Genomic DNA, 20,176 nt, shown 5'->3' with positions numbered 1-20,176 from the left:
CTCTCTAAGCGACATGATAGTTTTATTTATCATTCTCTGTCTCAATAGTCCAGTGGATGCCATGTTAGAACTGACAGAGGGTTTATTTTTTACAGACTGAACGTTTTTCTGTTGCTCTTCTCTCAGTGGGCTTAAATCTCTAATTTGAAGTTTCAATCTCTGTTTGTAGGGCCTGCATGTTTAAACCAGCTGCTTCACACAGTTCTGGATTGATACAGGCAGCTTGCAAATTTCCTTCAGAGGAGCATGTAGCAAACTGATATAGCATGTCCAATTAAAAACAAACTATTTGTTGAAACTTATGAGTCAGTGAACCACATTCCATGAGCAAGTCTAACCTTAGATGGATGCAGCAAGTCTATACTTGCTGCAAACTAGAGCAGGCTTCATGCAAAGCTTCTGAAGCTGAGCTGTGTCTAGTGAGCACTATGCCTTCAGCATAAAGCAGTTCCCTTATTAGCAGGTGTTTAGTTTGGCTTTTGTTCTTAACTGTGCAAAGCTGAATAGTTTTTCATTTGACCTAATGTGGAAATGGGTGCCAGCACTGTAAGATGAAAGGACCTAACAAGGAGAAAAGTAAAAACATTCTGCAGAGCATGGGGATGAAAACATGTTGCTGGTTTGAATATTGCTGTAAACTTAAAACTGTTGGAGCTGTGACAGCTGTACTGAACTGTAGCCTTTGTCCCATTTTGTTACATCAAAGCAGATTAAAGATGATTGGAGGGCAGCCAGCTTCAAAAGTTTTTGATGAGAAGAAGAGAGCAATACACACGTAAATTAACATTTATTCATGTGAGCCTCTTTTTTTTCTTGAGAAAATAGGACTAAAATATTTGGGTTTTTTTCCAGAGTATATTGCGAAAGAGTAAGATAAAAGCAAAGATAAAAAAGCAGGCAAAAAGATGAAAGATAGTCTTGCCTAATTTTTTCAGATCTCACTACTTCTACGAAATATGTTTGCAGATGACTGTGATCGTAGATCATAATAATACTATTTGTGAAAATGCTCCTTTTTTGAAAAAAAAGACAGCTGAGAATTCCTTTCATTTTTCATGTAAAATTGTGACAACATTATTGTAGGGTGATGCTGTTGTGTTTTCAGAAATCAGCTGAGCAACTCATGATAATATTACAAATCAAAGCAAACAAAATAAATGCATTTCTGATGCTTTAGACCTTTTATGAAGACTATACACAGTTAAAGCTGTGATTGCAAGCCATACCATTTCTATAAATAAATTCCACTGACTGTGATAAAGGAATAAGCAATAAAAGATAAAGAGATGTGTTTAAAATTAGTGGTTTTCTTAGTCTGCCTTCTGGACTTACTTGGATTTCACATTTGTTATCTTTGGCAGCATTCATGGTGAAGTATTCTCAAGGTTTTTTTTTTATCATCAAAATGTCCATATTTGCAGTATGGGTTACATTTTATCATCTGTAATCATCAGCTTTTTACTATTGCACCACCATTTCTACAAACACAGTCTAGGCAGTGCTAAGGTCTGTGTTTTGGTTTTTCAGGAAGTTTCTGGACCTTTAGTTATACCACCTGTGTAGAATTACAAAATCATTCTCCCTCTTCTCTTGTTGTGGCACATTTGAATCACTTTGACTGTACATGTTGTATGTTGTGACACTCAGAGGTTTTTTGTAGTTTTAATATCTAAATGTATGCCCAGACTCAAAGCAAGAACAAGTCTCTGCTTTCAGTGGAAGGGATGGTCAGACACTCAAAGCAAGAGCTTATTCCAGGAATTCTCCTGGTCTGAGATAGTTGGAGGAGTAGTCTCTGTGGGATGAACTGTGAAGTTTGTCTACGCAGAAATGTGTGTCATCCAGAAATGGATGATGCTTCAATATGTTGACTTAAACTGTACAGAATCATAGCATAGAATCATAGCAGCACAGAATAACTTAGGCTGAAAAAACTTTAAGATCAGTGAGTCTGACTGTTAACCCAGCACTGCCAAATTCACCACTAAACCATGGCCCCAAGTGCCACATCCACGTGCCTTCTAAACACCTCCAGGGATGGTGACTCAACCACTTCCCAGGGCAGCCTGTTCCCATGCCTGACCACTCTTTCAGTGAAAAAAGTTTTCCTGATATCCAACATAAACCTCCCCTAGCACAACTTGAGACCTTCTCCATTTGTCCTGTCACTTGTTATCTGGAAAAAGAGACCAACCCCCACCTGGCTACAACCTCCTTTCAGGTAGTTGTAGAGAGCCTCCTTTTCTCTAGCCTAAAAAACCTCAGCTCCCTCAGCTGCTCCTCATAAGACTTGTGCTCCAGACCTTTTACCAGCTTTGTTGCCCTTTTCTGAACCCACCTCATCAGCTCAGCGTCTTTCTTGTAGTGAAGGGCCCAAAACTGAACACAGGATTTGAGGTGCAGCCTCACCAGTGCTGAGTAAAAGGGGACAATCGCCCTAGTCCTGCTGGCCACACTATTTCTGATCCAAGCCAGGATGTCATTGGCCTTCTTGGCCACCTTGGAACACTGCTGGCTCATGTTCAGCTGCTGTCGACCAGCACCCCCTGGTCCTTTTCTGCTGGACAGCTTTCCAGCCACTCTTCCCAAGGCTTTAGTGCTGCATGGGGTTGTTGTGACACAAGGGCAGGACTCGGCGCTTTACTTTGTTGAACCTCGTACAAGTTGGCCTTAGCCCATTGATCCAGCCTGTCCAGATTCGTCTGCAGAGCTTTCCTATCCTGTAGCAGATCAACACTCCCATGCAACTTGGTGTCACCCACAAATTGCCTAAGGGTGCACTCACACAGAATCACGAATATTCTGAGTTGGAAGGGTCCTACAAGGATCACTGAGTCTAGCTCTTAAGGGAATGGCCCATTGGCGTTCACTGCTAACTTGGCATTTTTAGCACTGTGCACTAACACATTGAGCTAGTCTCACTTGATCTGCTTGTCCAGACCATCAATTAAACAGACTGGCCCAAACACTGAGCCCTGGAGAACACCGCTTGTGATAGGACACCAACTGGATGTAACTCAGATATTAATATTTTATGGTATGGTTTGCTTTGTAGTTTTGTTCTTTGAGGTCAAGATTATCATTTGTGTACTCATTTCTGTAGAGAAGCTTCCATGTTCCTTTTTAACTTTGACAGATATGTTTTTTAACCTTGACATATATTTTTTAAGAAACTGTTCACAATCAATGTCAATATCTATCATTTTGTCTTCCATCTTATCTGATATTAGTTCCATTATTTTTCTGGATAGTTGTAGAGAAAGACTGCCATGACCCAAGTGTGATATTAAGCACTTCACTAATTTCACAATATTTCCTTATCAGTGTCTTTCTGATAGCTAACTGGTTTTAAGTTTTTCTCATATAAATAATCTGAGGGAAATTCTGTGTGTTCCCATACAGAGAATCTGTCTTATCATTCGTACAATTATTTTAATGTTCTTGGATTCATTTAATATTCTTGGACCCTTGTGTCTAAAAGCCTGTCTCTTAGGTAGCCTCCCTCAATCAGCACAAGCTTGCTTTTATTTCTCTTTATTTCCCCTCACATTTTCACGGGTTGAGATGTGAATAAACTTCATTTCTGCAGAGGAACATTTTTCTCTGCCAATAAACGTCTAATGTTTTCTATTTTAATATCTTCAAAGACCTAGAATGCATGTTTTCTTAGAAGGGAAAAGAAAATATATTTCCTAAAAAGAGAACTCTAAAGAGAGAATTATGCCCATACTGTGTTAAATTGGACTCCTTAGAATTTTTCAGTTTGTATCAAAAATGAAAACAGCCTTGCATTTACAAGTCTATAGTTGTCCTACCATCCTATGATAATCGGATGGTGACACTTTCCATATGTTACTTCTCAAAAAGGCAAAATGACAACGGGCAGCAGTTTTTACAGATTCTGTTATTTACCCACAGCCTGCTTCTCACACAACCTTTCTGTTTCCTGCCTTGAAAGAAAACATAAAACCTAAATCAGCATTTCACATATCTCTGGTATTTAAGGCCCCCCCGCCCCATTTTGTCATAGAAAAACAAGCTGCTGAAGTGTGAAGTTGCCTCCTTTGGCACTGATATGAGATCTTAGCAATTTAAGCTATGGTTACTTTTTACTCTGTGTTCATGAGTGTTTTTATCTGTTCCTGAGTATCTTTTACAATGAGACAAATTTTACTGAGCAAAATTTTAATTGAAATTAAGTTGGAGGACTGATGCTAAAATCGGATATCTTATATTTCTGTTTTCCAATTCAAGTTCACAATATAGTTTACAAAGTCTGGGGAATGTAAAAATCTAAAGTTGCATATTCTTCTTTATGTTGATGTTTGAAGATTTGCTAAATGAATTCACTTTAGCTAAAGAAGAGGTTAAACATGTTTGTTTGCAACCATGCTTAGTTGATTAGTATGCATGATGAGAAAAACCAAAGCAAAGACCACTTGACAGGCTTTGTCCTGCTGCACGGTTGTGATTAGCCTACAGGTATAAGCATTTGTGTTTTCTGCTGTAAAAACATATGGCTGCAGGATTAATCCTTCTGTTCCAGGCAAAAGGCACATATTTTCCCACTCCCTTGTTCATCCCACCACTTTCTGAATGCAGGAAAGCTAGGAGTAAGATGGAATACTTCACTGTTAATTAAAAAAAAAAAAGGCGATGGTGGGAGAGAGTGGCTTCTAAAATGAAAAACCAAGAATAAGCTATGGGGTTAGATATCCATTGAGTAGTGAGTGTTTTTTTAAAATATAAAAAATGTGGTTGAAGGAGCTTTTCAGATCAAGACAGACCTGTGATTATTCCTGGTTCGATAACATTTTGATATGAGATACTGTTCTTCTGTTTGTTTGTTTTCAATGTAGGTCCTGACCAGATACCCCTGAGGGAAGAATTTGAGCAGATCATGTTGAAAGCTATGCAGGAGTTCACTCTGAGAGAGCGATCCTTGCAAATGAGCGCACAGTGTATCTCTGTGTCACCAGGTCAACTCCCTTGGCTTGCCAGGTTAATCGCTAGCGTGTCTCGGGACCTCGTGCATGTGGTTGTTACCCAGAATTCCCTGGCAGAGGGCATCTCGGAGACCTTGAGGTCTCTCAATGAAATGAAACATCAGCAAAAGCTACCAGATTATGTAGTTGCCATTTGTGCATCAAAGATAAGAGGAAATGAGTTCTGTGTAGTAGTTCTAGGTGAGTATATTTGCAGACTGCTTGCGATGCCAAATTAATTTTCTCGATTTATTGATCCAGTTTTTAAATCCCTTTTGTTCTTTTTGTTCTCCTTTGTGTTGTTACACTGCAATGTCACAGTTTATTGTTTCTCCATCAAAACCTGGAGTACTGATGTCCATGAGGATCTAGAAAAATATATTTATGCTACTCATTGCTGCTCTTTGAATGGCCTGAGACTTTGTTTGTGTGATTACGTTAGAAAATACCTTGAAGTGACCCAGTGACAAAATAGTTGGTTTGTCTTTGTTTTGTGGAACAGCTGTGATATTGTACGTGGCAGAGTCTTCTGCAGACTGCTGTAAAACAGAACATGCATTTTGTCCTTTCTATCACCTTGATTTTAAATTCTGCACTGGTGACTGGCTCTGATGTTTGTGTGTGCATGAATGTGTCTGCACAAAAGTGAATTTTGACTAGTCATCTTTCTTTTGTAGGCAGATAAATCAATAATGCCAATTTTTTACTTTTTTAACTTTTTTTCCCACACTAGGGATAATTACTTTTTCATATTTACCCTGAATCATATCATTTGTCACGCAAGCGTACAAAATGATGGGCAACAGTTTGCAAAGAGCATGCTAAAATTATAGCAACTAATTCTTCAGTCACTAGTGAAGTAGACTTGAGACTACTCTCCCAGTCTTCTGGGTAAAGGCAGTGGAGATCCGTGACTGAAGATCAGAGTGGCCCACATTTCTAGGATGAAAAGGTTGTACTGACAGTACACTGTATTAAGGTTTGCTCTCACTTTTTTCCTCTTCTTCTCCAGGTCAGTATCAATCTCGGGCACTTGCAGAAAGCATGCTTACCACCAGTGAATTTTTAAAAGAGATCAGTTATGAGCTCATCACAGGGAAAGTTAGTTTCCTGGCATCACATTTCAAAAATACATCTTTAGGTGAGTGGTTCTAAGAAACAGAAGTTCTAGCCAAGACAGTCATGTCATTAGGGTTGGTGTGTCTCCCGTCCAGCAGTTAAAATGCACTGAATACAGCTCTGCCCTCTCCATCGAGAGCATTCTTTCCTTCTCTCCATTCCCTGTGTGTAAAGGAGTGCTTGTCTCCTTCACTTGTGTAGTGCCAGTTACTAATCCTGTAGCAAAATATTTTTAAGAGTTTCTGCTCTTGAATGTGATGGCAGGGCACCCATGAGTGCACAAGTTTTTAGCAAGGTTTTAGAGATTGTTTTATAATGTGTGGTTTTTTATAATCATCAGTTGTTATCAGTAGCTGTAAAGGCACAGAGCTGAAACTATTCAGCTGTGGTTCCCTTTTTTTTTTTTTTGGAATTAATTCAACCAGCAAATCAGTAAATTAGAGTAAAGAGAAAAATATTTTCTCTCCATCTCTTCCCTGTATCTCCTCTCTTCCGTGTACCTCCACTCCCTTGCCCCTTCACAGATTTGACATCAGCTATGTGAGAACAGTTGTGTGTGTAATGTTCTACGTCCTTTGCCTGAATTGACTTCCAGATAATTTGGTGTTACTGATTCTGATCTAGGTGATGATTTGGACAAACTGCTGGAGAAGATGCTACAGCAGCGAGGGGAAAGTGTCATTATACCTTTTAATGGAGATGTTAGCGAGTGTGTGTCATCTCAGGAGGCGATTGCCATGGTTTCTACACAAGAACCAGGTAATTTCTCTTATGTGCAAGATGTGAAATAAGTGAGTAGCTTGTTAAATGTCAAAAGGCATACACCTCAGGGATACACCTCAGAAGAATCTAAGGGCATAATTGCAGTCAGTGTGTCAACCTTAAAATACTAATACTGCCAGCTGAATGTAGCAATACAGCAGTCTCTCAGACAGAAAATCTCTGTAATAACCTTCAGCAACTTTTTTTTTTAATAATTCCTAAGATAAAATATGCTATCTTCTGTTAGATGTTAGACAGAGTAGAGATGTTTCTTTGTTACAGTGTGGATTAGTCTCACCCTTTTGCACCCAGAAGAATGTAACCTTGAGTTTGAGGCAGAGGGGAACTGTGTTCATGGCCTGATCTCCCAGGTGTCCTCCTGCTTCTTAACTTTTGATGCTCCTCACTTTCTGCATGTAAAATGGTAATACACACTACAGACTTGTGCTCTGGGGCTTAAACTTTTAGGGAATGTGTTTTAAGATCTTGGACTGAAGATGCTAGGCAAGCATAATCTATAATTTGTTGACATGTGTCTTATTCCACCTAATATGATGAGATGCTAAGGTGCAAAAGATGAGCTAGGATTTCTTGTCTAAAAATGCTTATTATAATTTCTCCATTTCAGAATTATTTAATTATTTGGAGTTTTAACCGTACTTTCCTTTTTGTATCACAGAAATGGTAAAAGATGCACTGAGCTGTTGTGAACACTGAAATCCTTTTAGGTCTAGTATCAAAGAAAATTCAACCTCCAGTAAAGCCTTTTTTCATATTTTTTTTTGTTTATATTAGTTAGCTTAAATTCATCAGCTCAGTGCTAGGTCTGAATGAAAGTAAAATGGTTCATAGTCTCCACATGGATCAGGAGATCCAATTAGAAGGGCTGCCAGTTACTTTGATCTGGCACCCACAGAAGGACAAATCTTGAACTTCCTCACATGATTAATTTGAAGGGAGAATTATCTTTAGATTCTGAGGGTGTTTTTTCTTCTTACTGTTTTATTAAAATTTTATATTTTCTCAAACAATTATTCTGAGTTAGTTTTGTCTTTAAAATACGACTGTACAATGTTTGAAGCCACTGAGAGTCTGTCTGAACAAAAAAAAAAGAAGAGAAGTAAGTCTCCTAGGCAGCAAGATGAATCTTTCTCCCATAGCAGACCTACTGAAATGGACACTGAGGCAGGTTTGAGCAGGAGATAAGTATGTGCATATACACACACAGACACATGTGTCTATGTAAAACTAACATAGTAGAAAAAATTACTTAAAAAAAACCTGTAATGCCATTATAGGATTTAATTTAGTAATCTGCAGTTTGAAAATATTCAGTGGTTAATGAAACATGGACTGTTGGGCATAGAATTTACCTAATGGAAATACTGTAATGGAAAATGCTTTTAATTATGAGGAAACACGGGTGCTCTGGTGCGTCCCTCAGTTCTCTGCATGTAGTGTTATACTGACATTTATTTAAGTATAAGTAAATCTGAGACTATAATTTTGTTAAGTCAAGGAACCTCCAAAGAAATAAATGCTCCCCTCCCCCAATAATTGAGCTTTATTGCCTAGTTGTATTGCTCATTTTCCCCTCACAGCATGTATCACTACCAGTCAGTACATAGACATATGGCTATCTTAGTCATGGCTTAGAGTGGGGCTCTGTACTTTAGAGCAGAGGTGATGTACAAATGAACTTGCAACAGACCTGCTGTCCTGGTAGAGTCTTTTTGGCAGGATTATCAGCATAGGCTTGGTTTCCTCAGATTAATAGCTGTGCTGGCTCCCAGCCCATTGTGCCCAGAGCACAGCAGCCTCAGCACCATGGCTGGTTCTCCCAGCAGGATTGATGGAGGGAAGCTCCTGAAAGAGAACTGCAAGTTTCAGGAGTATATTAGAGTGCTCTCTCTCTCTGTTTTTATTTGTGTACACATGTACATCTTTATATATATGTATGGATGCATATTATGTATGCGTTGGTTCATTTAATGGAATGCTTTTCACTATGTTGGTATTAAGGTTTTCTTGGGTTGCATTGTTAAAAATCCTCGAAACACTTAGGGCATTTTAAAAAACAAGCAGTGCTGTACTTTAGGTCATCTCATATATTACCACATTTTAATCAAAGAAAGAAAGTTGACATTTGTGATCTGGACCCATCTCTCCAGTGCTGAGATTTATTCTGGTGAATGGTTATTTTTTTCTGATAATAGAGGGTGGGCTGTTTGGAGGGTCATGTTTACTGGAGGGATGGGAAAGTAAACATGTTTCTTGTTCTGTTTTGTTTTCTTTTTCAAACAAACACACTCCAGATTTGGATGTTGATACCTTCCAAATTTACCAGCCACAGCTTACAGTTGCCAGAAAGCTCTTGTCCCAGGTTTGTGCTATAGCAGACAGTGGCAATCAGAGCCTGGATCTGGGCCACTTCAGCAAAGTGGACTTCATCGTTATAGTTCCCCGTTCCGAAGTCCTGGTGCAGCAGACCCTTCAACGTATTCGACAATCAGGTAAAAGGGAGGGGAAAGAGACCGATAAACTAAAATATGTGATGTTATTAAATCATAGCTGGTATAAATGGGTTTGTATAAATGTATTTTGCATGTCCAGTATTAGCTTCATTAGTTGGTATAATTGATGAATTCTAAACATCTTCCTTTCGTAAGAGAGGGGTCCAAGGTGTACCATGTAAGTGTCAAAAGAAATTGCCGTATTCATGGAAATCTAAGGAATGTATGGCCTGGAGAAGCATTAGCAAATACCACTGTTCAGATCTTTTATCTCCTAGAGCTGTTAATGCCATTTGTTCTAGGTACACATTTGTGCATACGCTCTCGTATGTATTAGCACAGATATATGTGCAGGAAGCTCTTTTATGAGTTAAATAAATGCCTGAGTGATACACGCAAATTGGCACACAATAATTGGCATCCTGGTTCAGATGGTGATTTTTCCTGTCTGGGCTTCTGTGTCAGGCCATGACTGGTGCCAAATGTTTCCAGAGAAAGAACAGGTTATGTTCCTCCTGAGAATGACCTCTGTCATCCACTGTTAGTGACTGACATGTCAAGATAAGCATAAGATTTTCTCTGTGGAGAAAATTACTGTCTAACAAAACTAGGAACTATCTGTGTAAATATTTGGACCTTTGTTCCATTCCTTGTTTCTTCAGACATTGTACTTAATTTGCTGTTACACACTAAACCAGAGGTTTTCTGGTATCTATTTGCAGGTTTTCACATCTACTTTATTTTGTTTTTTTAAATGAATGAGTTTTACTTTACTTTTTTTGAAACTATTTTTTAAAATCATTAAGACACTGGAAAATACATCAGTAACTCAAATTTCAGAGTAGTCCGTTGCTACTTTAATTTAAATGCCATTCAAGGTTGTATAGATTATATCATGCCTACTTTTTGAATATGACGGCAATATAGCATTACAAAGACTGCTAAAGAGTAGTTGTATTGACACAAATGTTGCAGCATGAAATGCATGAGAGCATAAAAAATATTATATGATACTAGCGAGAGCCAGTTTTATATAAATTTATGATTTTTGCAAAGGAAAGGTCAGGATAACTTCTTCTGACTCAAACAGTATTAATATATGGGCTAAATGTGGGCAGGTTTAGCCTAGGGTCATGGAGCATAGCCAACTGAGTGCTGCTCTGGAAATCTTTGTGGAGGCCTGATTTTTTCCCCCCCTTTTTTGGTAAGGTGGTTTTTAAAGGTCTTCAGGCACTTTTTGGAGGAAATCCAGAAGCCAAGAAGTGCATTTCGGCCTCCACTGTGAGTGAAAATGAATTTGGATAATCATCTCATTACTAGGGCTTATCAATGATTTGGCTAAATCCTGATATTGGCAGACCAAGTGGCAACCTGCCATTGACCCTTCATTTTTGGATGCACTCAAAGGAAAAGATTTTTGTTGCATTCTTATTTTTGACAGGTGTCCTTGTGGACTTGGGCCTAGAAGACAATGGAACAGCCTATCAGAAAGCCGAGAAATATGTGGTTCGTCTAGACAATGAGATTCAAACAAAATTTGAAGTTTTCATGAGACGAGTGAAGCAAAATCCCTATACACTCTTTGTGCTGGTTCATGACAATGCCCACGTGGATTTAACAAGGTAGCTGCTTCAATCTACCAAAGGAAAACCCTCCTCTCCCAGTATCTTCAGTTAGGTTTTTCAAAAGACCTACCATCTTAGAGACACCCAATGCTTTCTCTAGGCATTTTTAAGGCATTTTGTGCCTTAAAATTGGAAATAATCTTTTTTGTTTGCCCATGATATTTGCTAACTAATTCTGATTCAGATGAAGACAGGTGAGACTAGTTTCAGATTATTGGATCCCTAACAAGACTGTTTGTAGGAGTATGTGCTATGGTACTGAAGTCAGGAAAAAGGGTTGAATTTTTCAACTTGCTTTGTTGTTCTTGTCTTTTGTTCCTATTCCTCTCCTTTTTCTGTTTTCAAACCCAAATGTCTCCCATGTTCACAAGCTGATCATGCTTTAATTCATGTTTTTATACTTGATGATAGTGTTGCTTGCAATATAAGGAGACTTAGAGAGATTTAACTCTTTTCATTGTATGAAAGATGCCATATGCCATAGGTACTGTAAGAAAAGGATTTTAAAAACCAGCTGTACTGAATTTGGCCAGCTTTAGGTCTAAACACAACACGTACACACATTGCAGAGACATTTCTTCACACTGAATCACAACCTTACCTTGGAAGAAGAAAAAAAGAAATAAAGCTAATTATTCTGCTCTTTTTCCATGTGTAAACTTAGGAGAATAATCTAAATGTGATTCAAACACAGCGTGTAAGGTTATGGGATTCATTTCAATATCAGAGATAGTGGAAGATATTCCTGCCCATGACAGGGGGCTTGGAACTAGGTGATCTTTAAGGTCCCTTCCAACCCAAACCATTCCATAGTTCTATAATAAACAGAATAATGTCCTTGAAGGACAGCTGAAAATAGACAAAAGCAAGCTGATTTTCCCCATCACATTTTTGTTACTGTCTTTGCTGTACTCTGAATTTGGAAGTCCTGAATATATCCTGGAAGTGAAGGTAGGTCCAGGAGCTGGAAATCAGGACATCAGACTTTTAGGTTCCCCAGTCTTAGAGAAATTTGTAGTTTCAGGCTGGGAAAGCCACTGGATTTTGTAAAATCGGTACTATACCTCCACAGCTCATGGAACAGTGTTTTTCAGTGAAAGGGAGTTCATCACCTTTAGCTTACTTTTGGTTTCCTCCATCTGATGCTTTTTTAAATTGGCACGCTAATCTACCTTCTCATTGTTGGCAGATTTTGATCCTTTGTTTAAGTGTTTGTTGGGTTTTTTTCCTTCTGTTGCCTCAGTCTACCCACAGAGAACACTCAAATGGTTTTTGACATCTTTTACCCTTCCAAAGAGATTTTTTGAGCTGTGATTCTCAGTGGCATGGTTGATCGGAGATTTTTCTGCAGGAAGAGAGGATTGAATCTCAGGATGTCAGTAAGGCAATTCTTTGCATTCTTATTTCTGCAGTGCCATTTCAAGTTCCCTGTCACATGGTGAGCCTAATCATGGTCTGGCTGATAGAGTTATTAATTGCAGGGAGGTGCTTGAAGCATTCAACCTCCTTGTTCTTCAGGTCAGCTCTTTTCCTTATGCCTTGCAAACTCAGCAGTCCAGGATCAGTTCTAGCAATGAGGTACATTGGATACAATCTGACACTGTGGTAAGTGCTCGTTAATTTTAACTGTGAATTTTAATGTGGACTTCACACCTACCAGAAACTAGATGATGTGTGTTTTAGGAGAGAGTTCCTCCTCTGCTGGAGTTTATTCTCTCAGATTCCAGTTGCACAGCCCTGGGACACTGGTGGTAGAGGCAGCACTGACATGTAGGACCAGGAGATACACATCTTTGTCCAGTCACATAAGATGAGACCCTACTTTCTGTGCTTTGGTCAGACAAAGCTATGTGGACTTGCCATAAAGCTCTGGAGCTGGCTTTCCCTTTTCAGGCAGTCTGACTTTTGACTGTAAGCTCTGTGTCACACAGCCTGTCAAGTCTGCTCGTTATCTTTCTGGTACTAATAAAAGTTGTGTGCTAGGTTAACAAGTTTTGGTGAAGTGGGTGCTGTCATTATGCAGAGGAGAAAACCTGTTGGATATTCTGCACCATTAACTTCTTTTATAATTTCAGCTAGCTGATTTTGAGGATGTTTTGGCTAAATCTGCTTAAAAATAGCATTTTTTCCTATTTCTTGTTTGGGATATTTATATCAGATTTGACTTTACTGTGTTGAGTGGACCATTGGTTTCTGCAAAGTGTATTAAAGTGATAGCTGTAAAAAAATAGTTAAAGTAAAACCAGGGAGTGAATGAATATTTTAAATTCGCTTTTTGGTTGATTTGGTTAATATACGCCATGAGGTGGCCTTCTGTAAAATGGTCTAGACAATTTTTTGTTTCCCAAAAGTAAAAAATCAACAACTTTCAGTCTTCTGAAAAAAGGGGAGACTGTATGTGATTATTCATTCCTAGAAGCTACTGCTGATGTAAATGCACCAGAGAACATGCTGTGCTTCCAACAAAGACCTCATGAAATTTGAGACACAAATATTCTGCCTTTCTGATAGCTGTCTGCAGATTTACATTCCAGGAAAAAAATTATTAGTTTCTGGTTGCCATTAGAGGTGTATAGAATATGAAAATCAGGAACAACTTTGGAAATTAATAATCCTTCTCTTTTCAGGTTCTGCTTTAAATAGAAATGAGATGACAGTTGTCAGTAGATATAAAGCCTGAGATAGGGAGTCAGAAAATAATTAGCAGGATTCTAGAAAGCCCCTGCAGTCACAGGTAGGAGATATGTTGAAAAATTTGCGAGGAGCAACATCTATCTTTGCTAGCCATAGACAAATAATAAGCTAAGTAAAAAAAAAATTTACATTTTATTATATTCTTTGAAACAAATACATAGCATCACTAAGGCAGAATGGATAAAAGGAAAGGCTACTTTTGTTTGGGTTTGCTTTCCACCTATTTTTTTAAAATTAGACAAGAAATTAAATTTGTACCAGTTTTCCTTATATTTTTTGCTATTTGTGTATGGAACAGGATGATGCAGCAAGTGAAGACAAGCTATACTTTGGTTTGAATGAATACAGCAAATCCCTCCAGTGGGGAGTCACAAGTCCCCTTTTGAGATGTGATGAAACCTTTGAAAAAATGGTCAACACACTTTTAGAAAGGTAAATAGTAACATGGGAACTTGAGATTCTGCTTATTTGGGATCTTAGATATCTTTATGAACCCCATCACAGGGGATGAAGACACGATGACCTTTAAAACTGATCCTGGAATCCATGAATTATGTGCAATTTTTATTTTAGTGACAAATTTAGTGCTGTTGAAGAAGGAGGGGATATCCTTCATTTGTTTAGACAAGAGATTGGGCCTGTTCAGCAGCAATATGGGCTCAGCTGTGCTACTCTCCTCTTTTGGCTAAGCCCTGCCTATGCTGAGAAGGTACCAGAGGTCTCATAACTCACCATTTCTGGTGTCTCTCTTGTTGGGACTGCTAACACACGTGGCAGTGGTGGCCCAGGTGAGGCACATAATTTCAGAAATGTCATTTTTGTAATTTCACTGATTGGCTATGATTTTGGTCCCTGCAGCTCAGAGCTTGTTAGTACCCTGCAAATGCCCGAACAAGCTGCTTTCCTGGCATATCTCCAAGATATAATTTCAGTGCGCACATTACAGGAATGAAGGAAACACTGTCATTTCCAGCAGTGTGGAGTTAATCAGCTCTGCATATCAGCAGGACAGATCCCTTTGATCTGTAGTTCTCATATCTTGATATTGTAGCTGTAACGGGATTGTTCTGTCTACAATATCTACAATACTGGTTTTCCTATTTTAATTAGATCAACATAATAATTATAAATATACCTATATTTATTAAGTAAAATACAATATCACACAATATGTTATCACACAATAAAACACAATATGTTGTGTTAAATTTGCAACATAAATAAATAATTAAGCACACCATTAATATTTATTATTATCTAAAAATATGAAAGTAATTAATATGATGAGTAATAATAATAATAAGGTCAGTTCTTTAGGCTTCTAGTATTTCTGGTCAAATCCAACAGAAGTGGTCACAATGACTCTGTTTCTGTTCTTAAAATGTGGATGGGAGAAAGGGTGAAGGAGGATTTGTGTATGTACAAATAACAATATGAGATTAGGATGAGAGTAGAAATTGATGGCAGGATATGTTTTTGTGTCACAGTTCATCAATTTAGCCTCTGTTTTTAAGAAACTGGGCTATTCTGTCTGAGTGGGTAAGCCATTCAAGCTTACAAGCTGAAAACATTGCAGACATTTTTGTATAATAAGAAAGGCTCCATTTGTTTTAGTTGCAGAAGTGCAGTTTTAAAACACAAAAGTGTTTTAAAAATATACTGATTTAATGACTGGCTTATGGTATCCAAAGTGAATTACTGCACCTACTGGTTAACACAACACGAAACTTTCTTCAAAGCCATGCGGTCCTGGGCTTTGGCTGATTTTTAGACATTACTGTGATTTCGCATGTGCTAATGTAGAGCTATATCTCCTCAAAGGTACCCCCGGCTGCACAGCATGGTGATTCGCTGCTACCTTCTCATTCAGCAGTATTCCCAAGCTCTGATGGCTCTCACCACAATGGCATCACTGAGAGATCACAGCACACCCGAAACGCTCAGCATAATGGATGACCTTATCACTTCTCCAGGAAAGGATAAGAATGGCTGTGGCCACATGCTTGTCATTAGGGTGCCATCGGTGCAGCTGGCCATGCTGGCCAAGGAGAGGTTACAAGAAGTAAGAGACAAGTTGGGACTGCAGTATCGTTTTGAGATCCTCCTTGGGAATCCTGCCACAGAGCTTACTGTTGCGAAACACTTCGTGACACGGCTGAAGGTAGGCAGAACCTAAATATTTGCTTGTACGCTCACTGTGGTCATCTGACTGTTGTAATTGCTTTGTGCTTATTCCCACATGTTTATAGGTTAATTATTCTATAGGAAAAGGATGTGTGTCCTGTATCTGTCTCTGCTGAATGTATTTCTGTACTTTTGAGCATAAGTGATACAGAAACTTGGAACAAACCTGAATTGTTACTGGTCCATGGAGTCAAACACCAGATGTTATCTCACTTCTTAAAGTTGAGTAACAGCATGCATCAGATAGGGTTCATCTCTGAAAGCAGAGCTCAGATGTCTGTAGGCAAACTAACTATTTCCACCAACTTATCTGTCTGCCCAGTGTATCTGTTATCTGCTCTGTCCATCCGTCTTCTGCCCTTCTGATAACTGGTAAAGTATGCTGTTTGCCATAGGCTTCTTTTCTCAAACTCCTGCATGCTGAAAGCCTCTTCTGCCCAGCATATATGCACCAGGCTAAACTTTTGCATGGATTTGCAGGAGCATGGTTTAACTAGCCAAAACCACTTCCTGAATGAACCTCACTACATTAAACAAAGTATGAATTGTTATATATTAATATTAGTATACATTAAATATGTAATAATAATATTAGTATACATTAAACAAAGAAATGGGTTGCCTGCCTTAAGTATCAGGCTGAAAGTAGTACTGGTTATCTGTCCTGAACCTTGCTCTGTCACAGAAAGATTCTGTTTCTACTGTAAGTTATACAGTGTATTCAAAACCACACAGAAGAGGAATGAATTTTGTAAGCCTTTCCTAGAGAGCTTGGATACAGCCAAAGGCAGATAAAATGTCCTTTAAAGAAGTTACGAACACTGCTTATCAAACCTTATCTGCAGTGGGAGAGGGAAAAGAGGAAAGTAGTCATAAAATGAGAAAATGACAGATGAGATAGCAGCTCTGTGCTGATGGATTTTTTTGGATAGGCATTAATTCCAACCTTAAATCATTCTGGATTGAGTTCTGTGAGGACTTCTTTGAAATCCTTTGCTGTAATGGGTTGCAGCCCTTACATAATGCTGGAACAGCCTGTGAGGCCATTAGAGCAGATCGGGATTGACTGTGGAGCTGTTGCAGGTGAATATTCATGTAGATATTGGTCTGGAATAGAGGAATTTTGTCAGAAGAAAAATGAAAAACCTTCTAAATAATTCTTCTTATTCCTCTCTCCAAAACATAAGATGCATTTTTGGACTAAACAAAGCTGTAGGATTCTGGACTTGTTTCTTTCCTTGCAGGTTTCTAGAAAAAAAGCCCTCAAATCCAAACCATGCATATGAAGGGATTGAGGAGAGGAATTTAGTTGCCCAAATATAAGCCTGTAGTGTCTTTTTAGGTGGGGTGTCCCAGTAGCACTTCGAAATTATAAAGGTTGCCTCTGAGTCTTGTGCCGTGCTACCATACCTGCTAGTCTGGTGCCTGAGATAGCACAGGATATCTGAAATGGTGTGAGCATATGTTTGGGAAACTGATTCCCATTATAAAATTCATCATCCACACTACTATTGAGTCTAGTTTATTGCAGACAATTTTGGTTTAGTCTCCATGTTGCTTGGCATTTGTTCTGATGTTAGGTGGAGTACTGAAGCTGGAGGACTAGAGCAGGTGGGGAGGTGATTGCTGCCTGCTTTCACTACAAGCACCCAGGCCCTTTTTTGGGTGTGTGTGGGGAGAGAGCAATACGAAGCTACTGAGTGCTTTCTGGTGAGGCTGAGGCTCAAAATGCTGGTCCCACCAATAAATGCTCTTGGCTTCAGGGAGGATGAGACTTCATCATAAGCTTTTTCAGGGACAGGGAAGGAAACTTTATAGCTCTTAGTGACCCCAGTTGAAAAGTTTGACTTAACTTAGCCTCCTTCTAAGAGGGCATTAGCAGGGTATGTGGTCTCACAGCAGGGCAGGGAGGGTGGGCAGCTGTCTCTGCAGTGCTGGTGGCTGGACTGTTCCCCTCTCAGTCAGATGAGCCTGCTGGCCAGCCAGACAGGTCATTCCTCTCCATCAGGGAGCCAGAGGTACAGAATGAAAGAAGAGATGGAAAACAATTTAAATAACTATTTTGCTGACTAGGGATGCTGTCATGGCATAGTCTTTAAGTTTAACATGAATCAAACTGTTTGGGAGGAATTCAGAAGTGAGGAGCCCTGAGGGCTGCACCTCTCTGCCCTTCCTGAGTAAAATGGTCAAGAAATATATCTTCTGAATGCAAGTTTACAGCTCAAGGCTCCAGGCACTCAAGCTTCTTTTTAGGTCCTTATGCCAGCAAAAAGAAAACCAACTTTGTATCTTCCCGTATTTCAATTTCTAATCATGCACTTTCACAGAAGTTTCCATCAGTGGAGAGGCAGGGTGACACACAACCAGACTAACCCCATTGAGCCAGAAATTATCTCTCTGCTACCGAGGCTGCTTTACCGAGTCAGAAGATATTGCTAAGTCACTGGAGAAATAAATTTTTTCAGTAAGCTCTGCTGAACCAAGGGGACTGAAGGGTATAATGACATGAGACCAACGCTACCAACCTTTCCAGTGCTAAGGGAAAATGCTGCAGTTTTGTGGTCTCGGGCCTTGGTAGACTGTAGGTAAGGAGTCCTTTCTGGTGGGATTAACCCCAGTGAAAGGTAAAATGTTTTTCTTTCATGCAGTCTTTCATTATATAGAATAATTAGGCAAGGTTCTTTGAACCATTTTCACACTCCACTTGAAAGTCTTTAGCTTTACATTAATTCAAAGACCTTTTATCTGTGCCAGCTTGAAATTGAGGGCATCAACTGCATTTTTCTCTGACAGATCACAGTAATACACCAGATGTATGTTTCCAGCATATGCTATACATCCTTTTGCTTTGTATTTAATGCTTAGCTAACAGTTGGCTACCATAAAACAAATGCATGCCTGTACCCAAGGTCTCCTTCCAGTTGGCTGTTGAGTAAGCAAACCCTGTATACAAAGAAAAAACTGGAACTGATGAAGAAAATAACCAGGTGAATATTTAGAAGAAGTCATTTAGAAGTCACTGCAATTTTCTCTGTTCACAGGCTTGGAGGGGCAATGAGCAGGATGACTGGATTCCTCGCACCTATCAGGATCTGGAAGGTCTACCTTGCATTGTTATTCTAACTGGCAAAGACCCTCTGGGAGAAACTTTCCCCAGGTGCTGTTATTACTCTTTCAATATGATTGTTTTCTAGCATGTTTAGATGAGTTGGGGGTGAATAAGTGGTTTGATACCATCTGGCTACTTTTTCACCAAAAAAGTGTATTTTTGAATACTTTATTTGGTAACTGTTTAAAGTTTTGGAAAGTGTAGTTTGTGAAAACTAATGCTACTACACTGTGTGGGTCAGCGTCTCTGCAAAGTACCAAGGAACATAACTTATGTGATGAATATTTAAAAATATTTTTATATTTAAGGGCTAATAAAATAGTTCATGAATATTCAGTAAGCAATTACAGATAGGGAGTATTCTTCAAAACCAGAGAAAACAAAATTTCATTTTTTCTTGTGTTGGGTTTTCTAGGTCATTGAAATACTGTGACCTTCGGCTAATTGACTCAAGCTACTTAACTCGTACTGCCTTAGAGCAGGAAGTGGGCTTGGCATGCTGCTACGTCTCAAAGGAGGCAATTCGAGGGCCTATTATTGCTCTTGACCTCAGTGAGAAGGAGCAGGAGAAGGCTAATGGTAGCGAGAATGACTCTGATGAGCTGCTGATAGACTTGGACCGACCCCAGAGTAACAGCAGCGCTGTCACTGGAACCTCAGGTCAGTTATTCTGCTGTTGGTCTGAAAAACAAGTTTTTATTCCTACATCACTGGAAGTTGAATGGAAACATTAAGATGTTTACTCAAATGTGGGTTGCTTAGCTGTATCCTGCTGCAGGCTAGACAATGAAATGTTAGTTGCAGATTTTTCCCACAGTGAGCAATTTTCCTGTCTACTGCTAAAAGAAGATGGTGTTTCAGTGGGAGGGATGGTATGCCATACCTAAGGGTGCCTTGTGATTTTTATTTTTAAACTTACATTTCACGTTTGGTGCTAGCTTTGTCCAGTGGATCCTGAAAAGATCTTAAAAATCAGAATAAAAAAGGCTAGTATAAAATTCTAGCAATAGAAAAATGGTCTGTAACTGGAAGTAGCTGTGGGTGAGAATGGATATTTGCCTCCTTGCCAAGACCAACAGAATGGTTGGGTCTTGCCCTACCTCTTCAGGCATCAGTGAAGCCTCACCTCTCATCAAGCTTTCTTTTCTTTGCATTCCACAAACACTTCTGGGTCCTTCCCTTTGT

At 39.1% G+C, this 20,176-nt stretch overlaps 1 protein-coding gene across 11 annotated transcripts in view; it reads left to right on the top strand.

Annotated features, from left to right (window-relative positions):
• Nucleotides 1–20,176, top strand: part of GREB1L (growth regulation by estrogen in breast cancer 1 like) — a 135,981-nt gene that overhangs the window by 99,679 nt on the left and 16,126 nt on the right. For all 11 annotated transcript variants that reach the window (XM_017831395.1, XM_017831377.1, XM_017831413.1 and 8 more), the window contains 10 exons: nt 4,860–5,186; nt 5,998–6,126; nt 6,729–6,863; nt 9,182–9,379; nt 10,821–11,001; nt 12,417–12,609; nt 13,997–14,130; nt 15,520–15,859; nt 18,924–19,039; nt 19,407–19,651. In XM_017831395.1, the coding sequence (XP_017686884.1) occupies nt 4,860–5,186; nt 5,998–6,126; nt 6,729–6,863; nt 9,182–9,379; nt 10,821–11,001; nt 12,417–12,609; nt 13,997–14,130; nt 15,520–15,859; nt 18,924–19,039; nt 19,407–19,651 (1,998 nt within the window). The remainder of the gene's footprint in view (nt 1–4,859; nt 5,187–5,997; nt 6,127–6,728; nt 6,864–9,181; nt 9,380–10,820; nt 11,002–12,416; nt 12,610–13,996; nt 14,131–15,519; nt 15,860–18,923; nt 19,040–19,406; nt 19,652–20,176) is intronic.

Source organism: Lepidothrix coronata, unplaced genomic scaffold, assembly GCF_001604755.1.
Source record: "Lepidothrix coronata isolate B3197 unplaced genomic scaffold, Lepidothrix_coronata-1.0 Scaffold6, whole genome shotgun sequence".
Classification (NCBI taxonomy): domain Eukaryota; kingdom Metazoa; phylum Chordata; class Aves; order Passeriformes; family Pipridae; genus Lepidothrix; species Lepidothrix coronata.
This window is presented reverse-complemented; position numbering and strand designations above follow the sequence as displayed.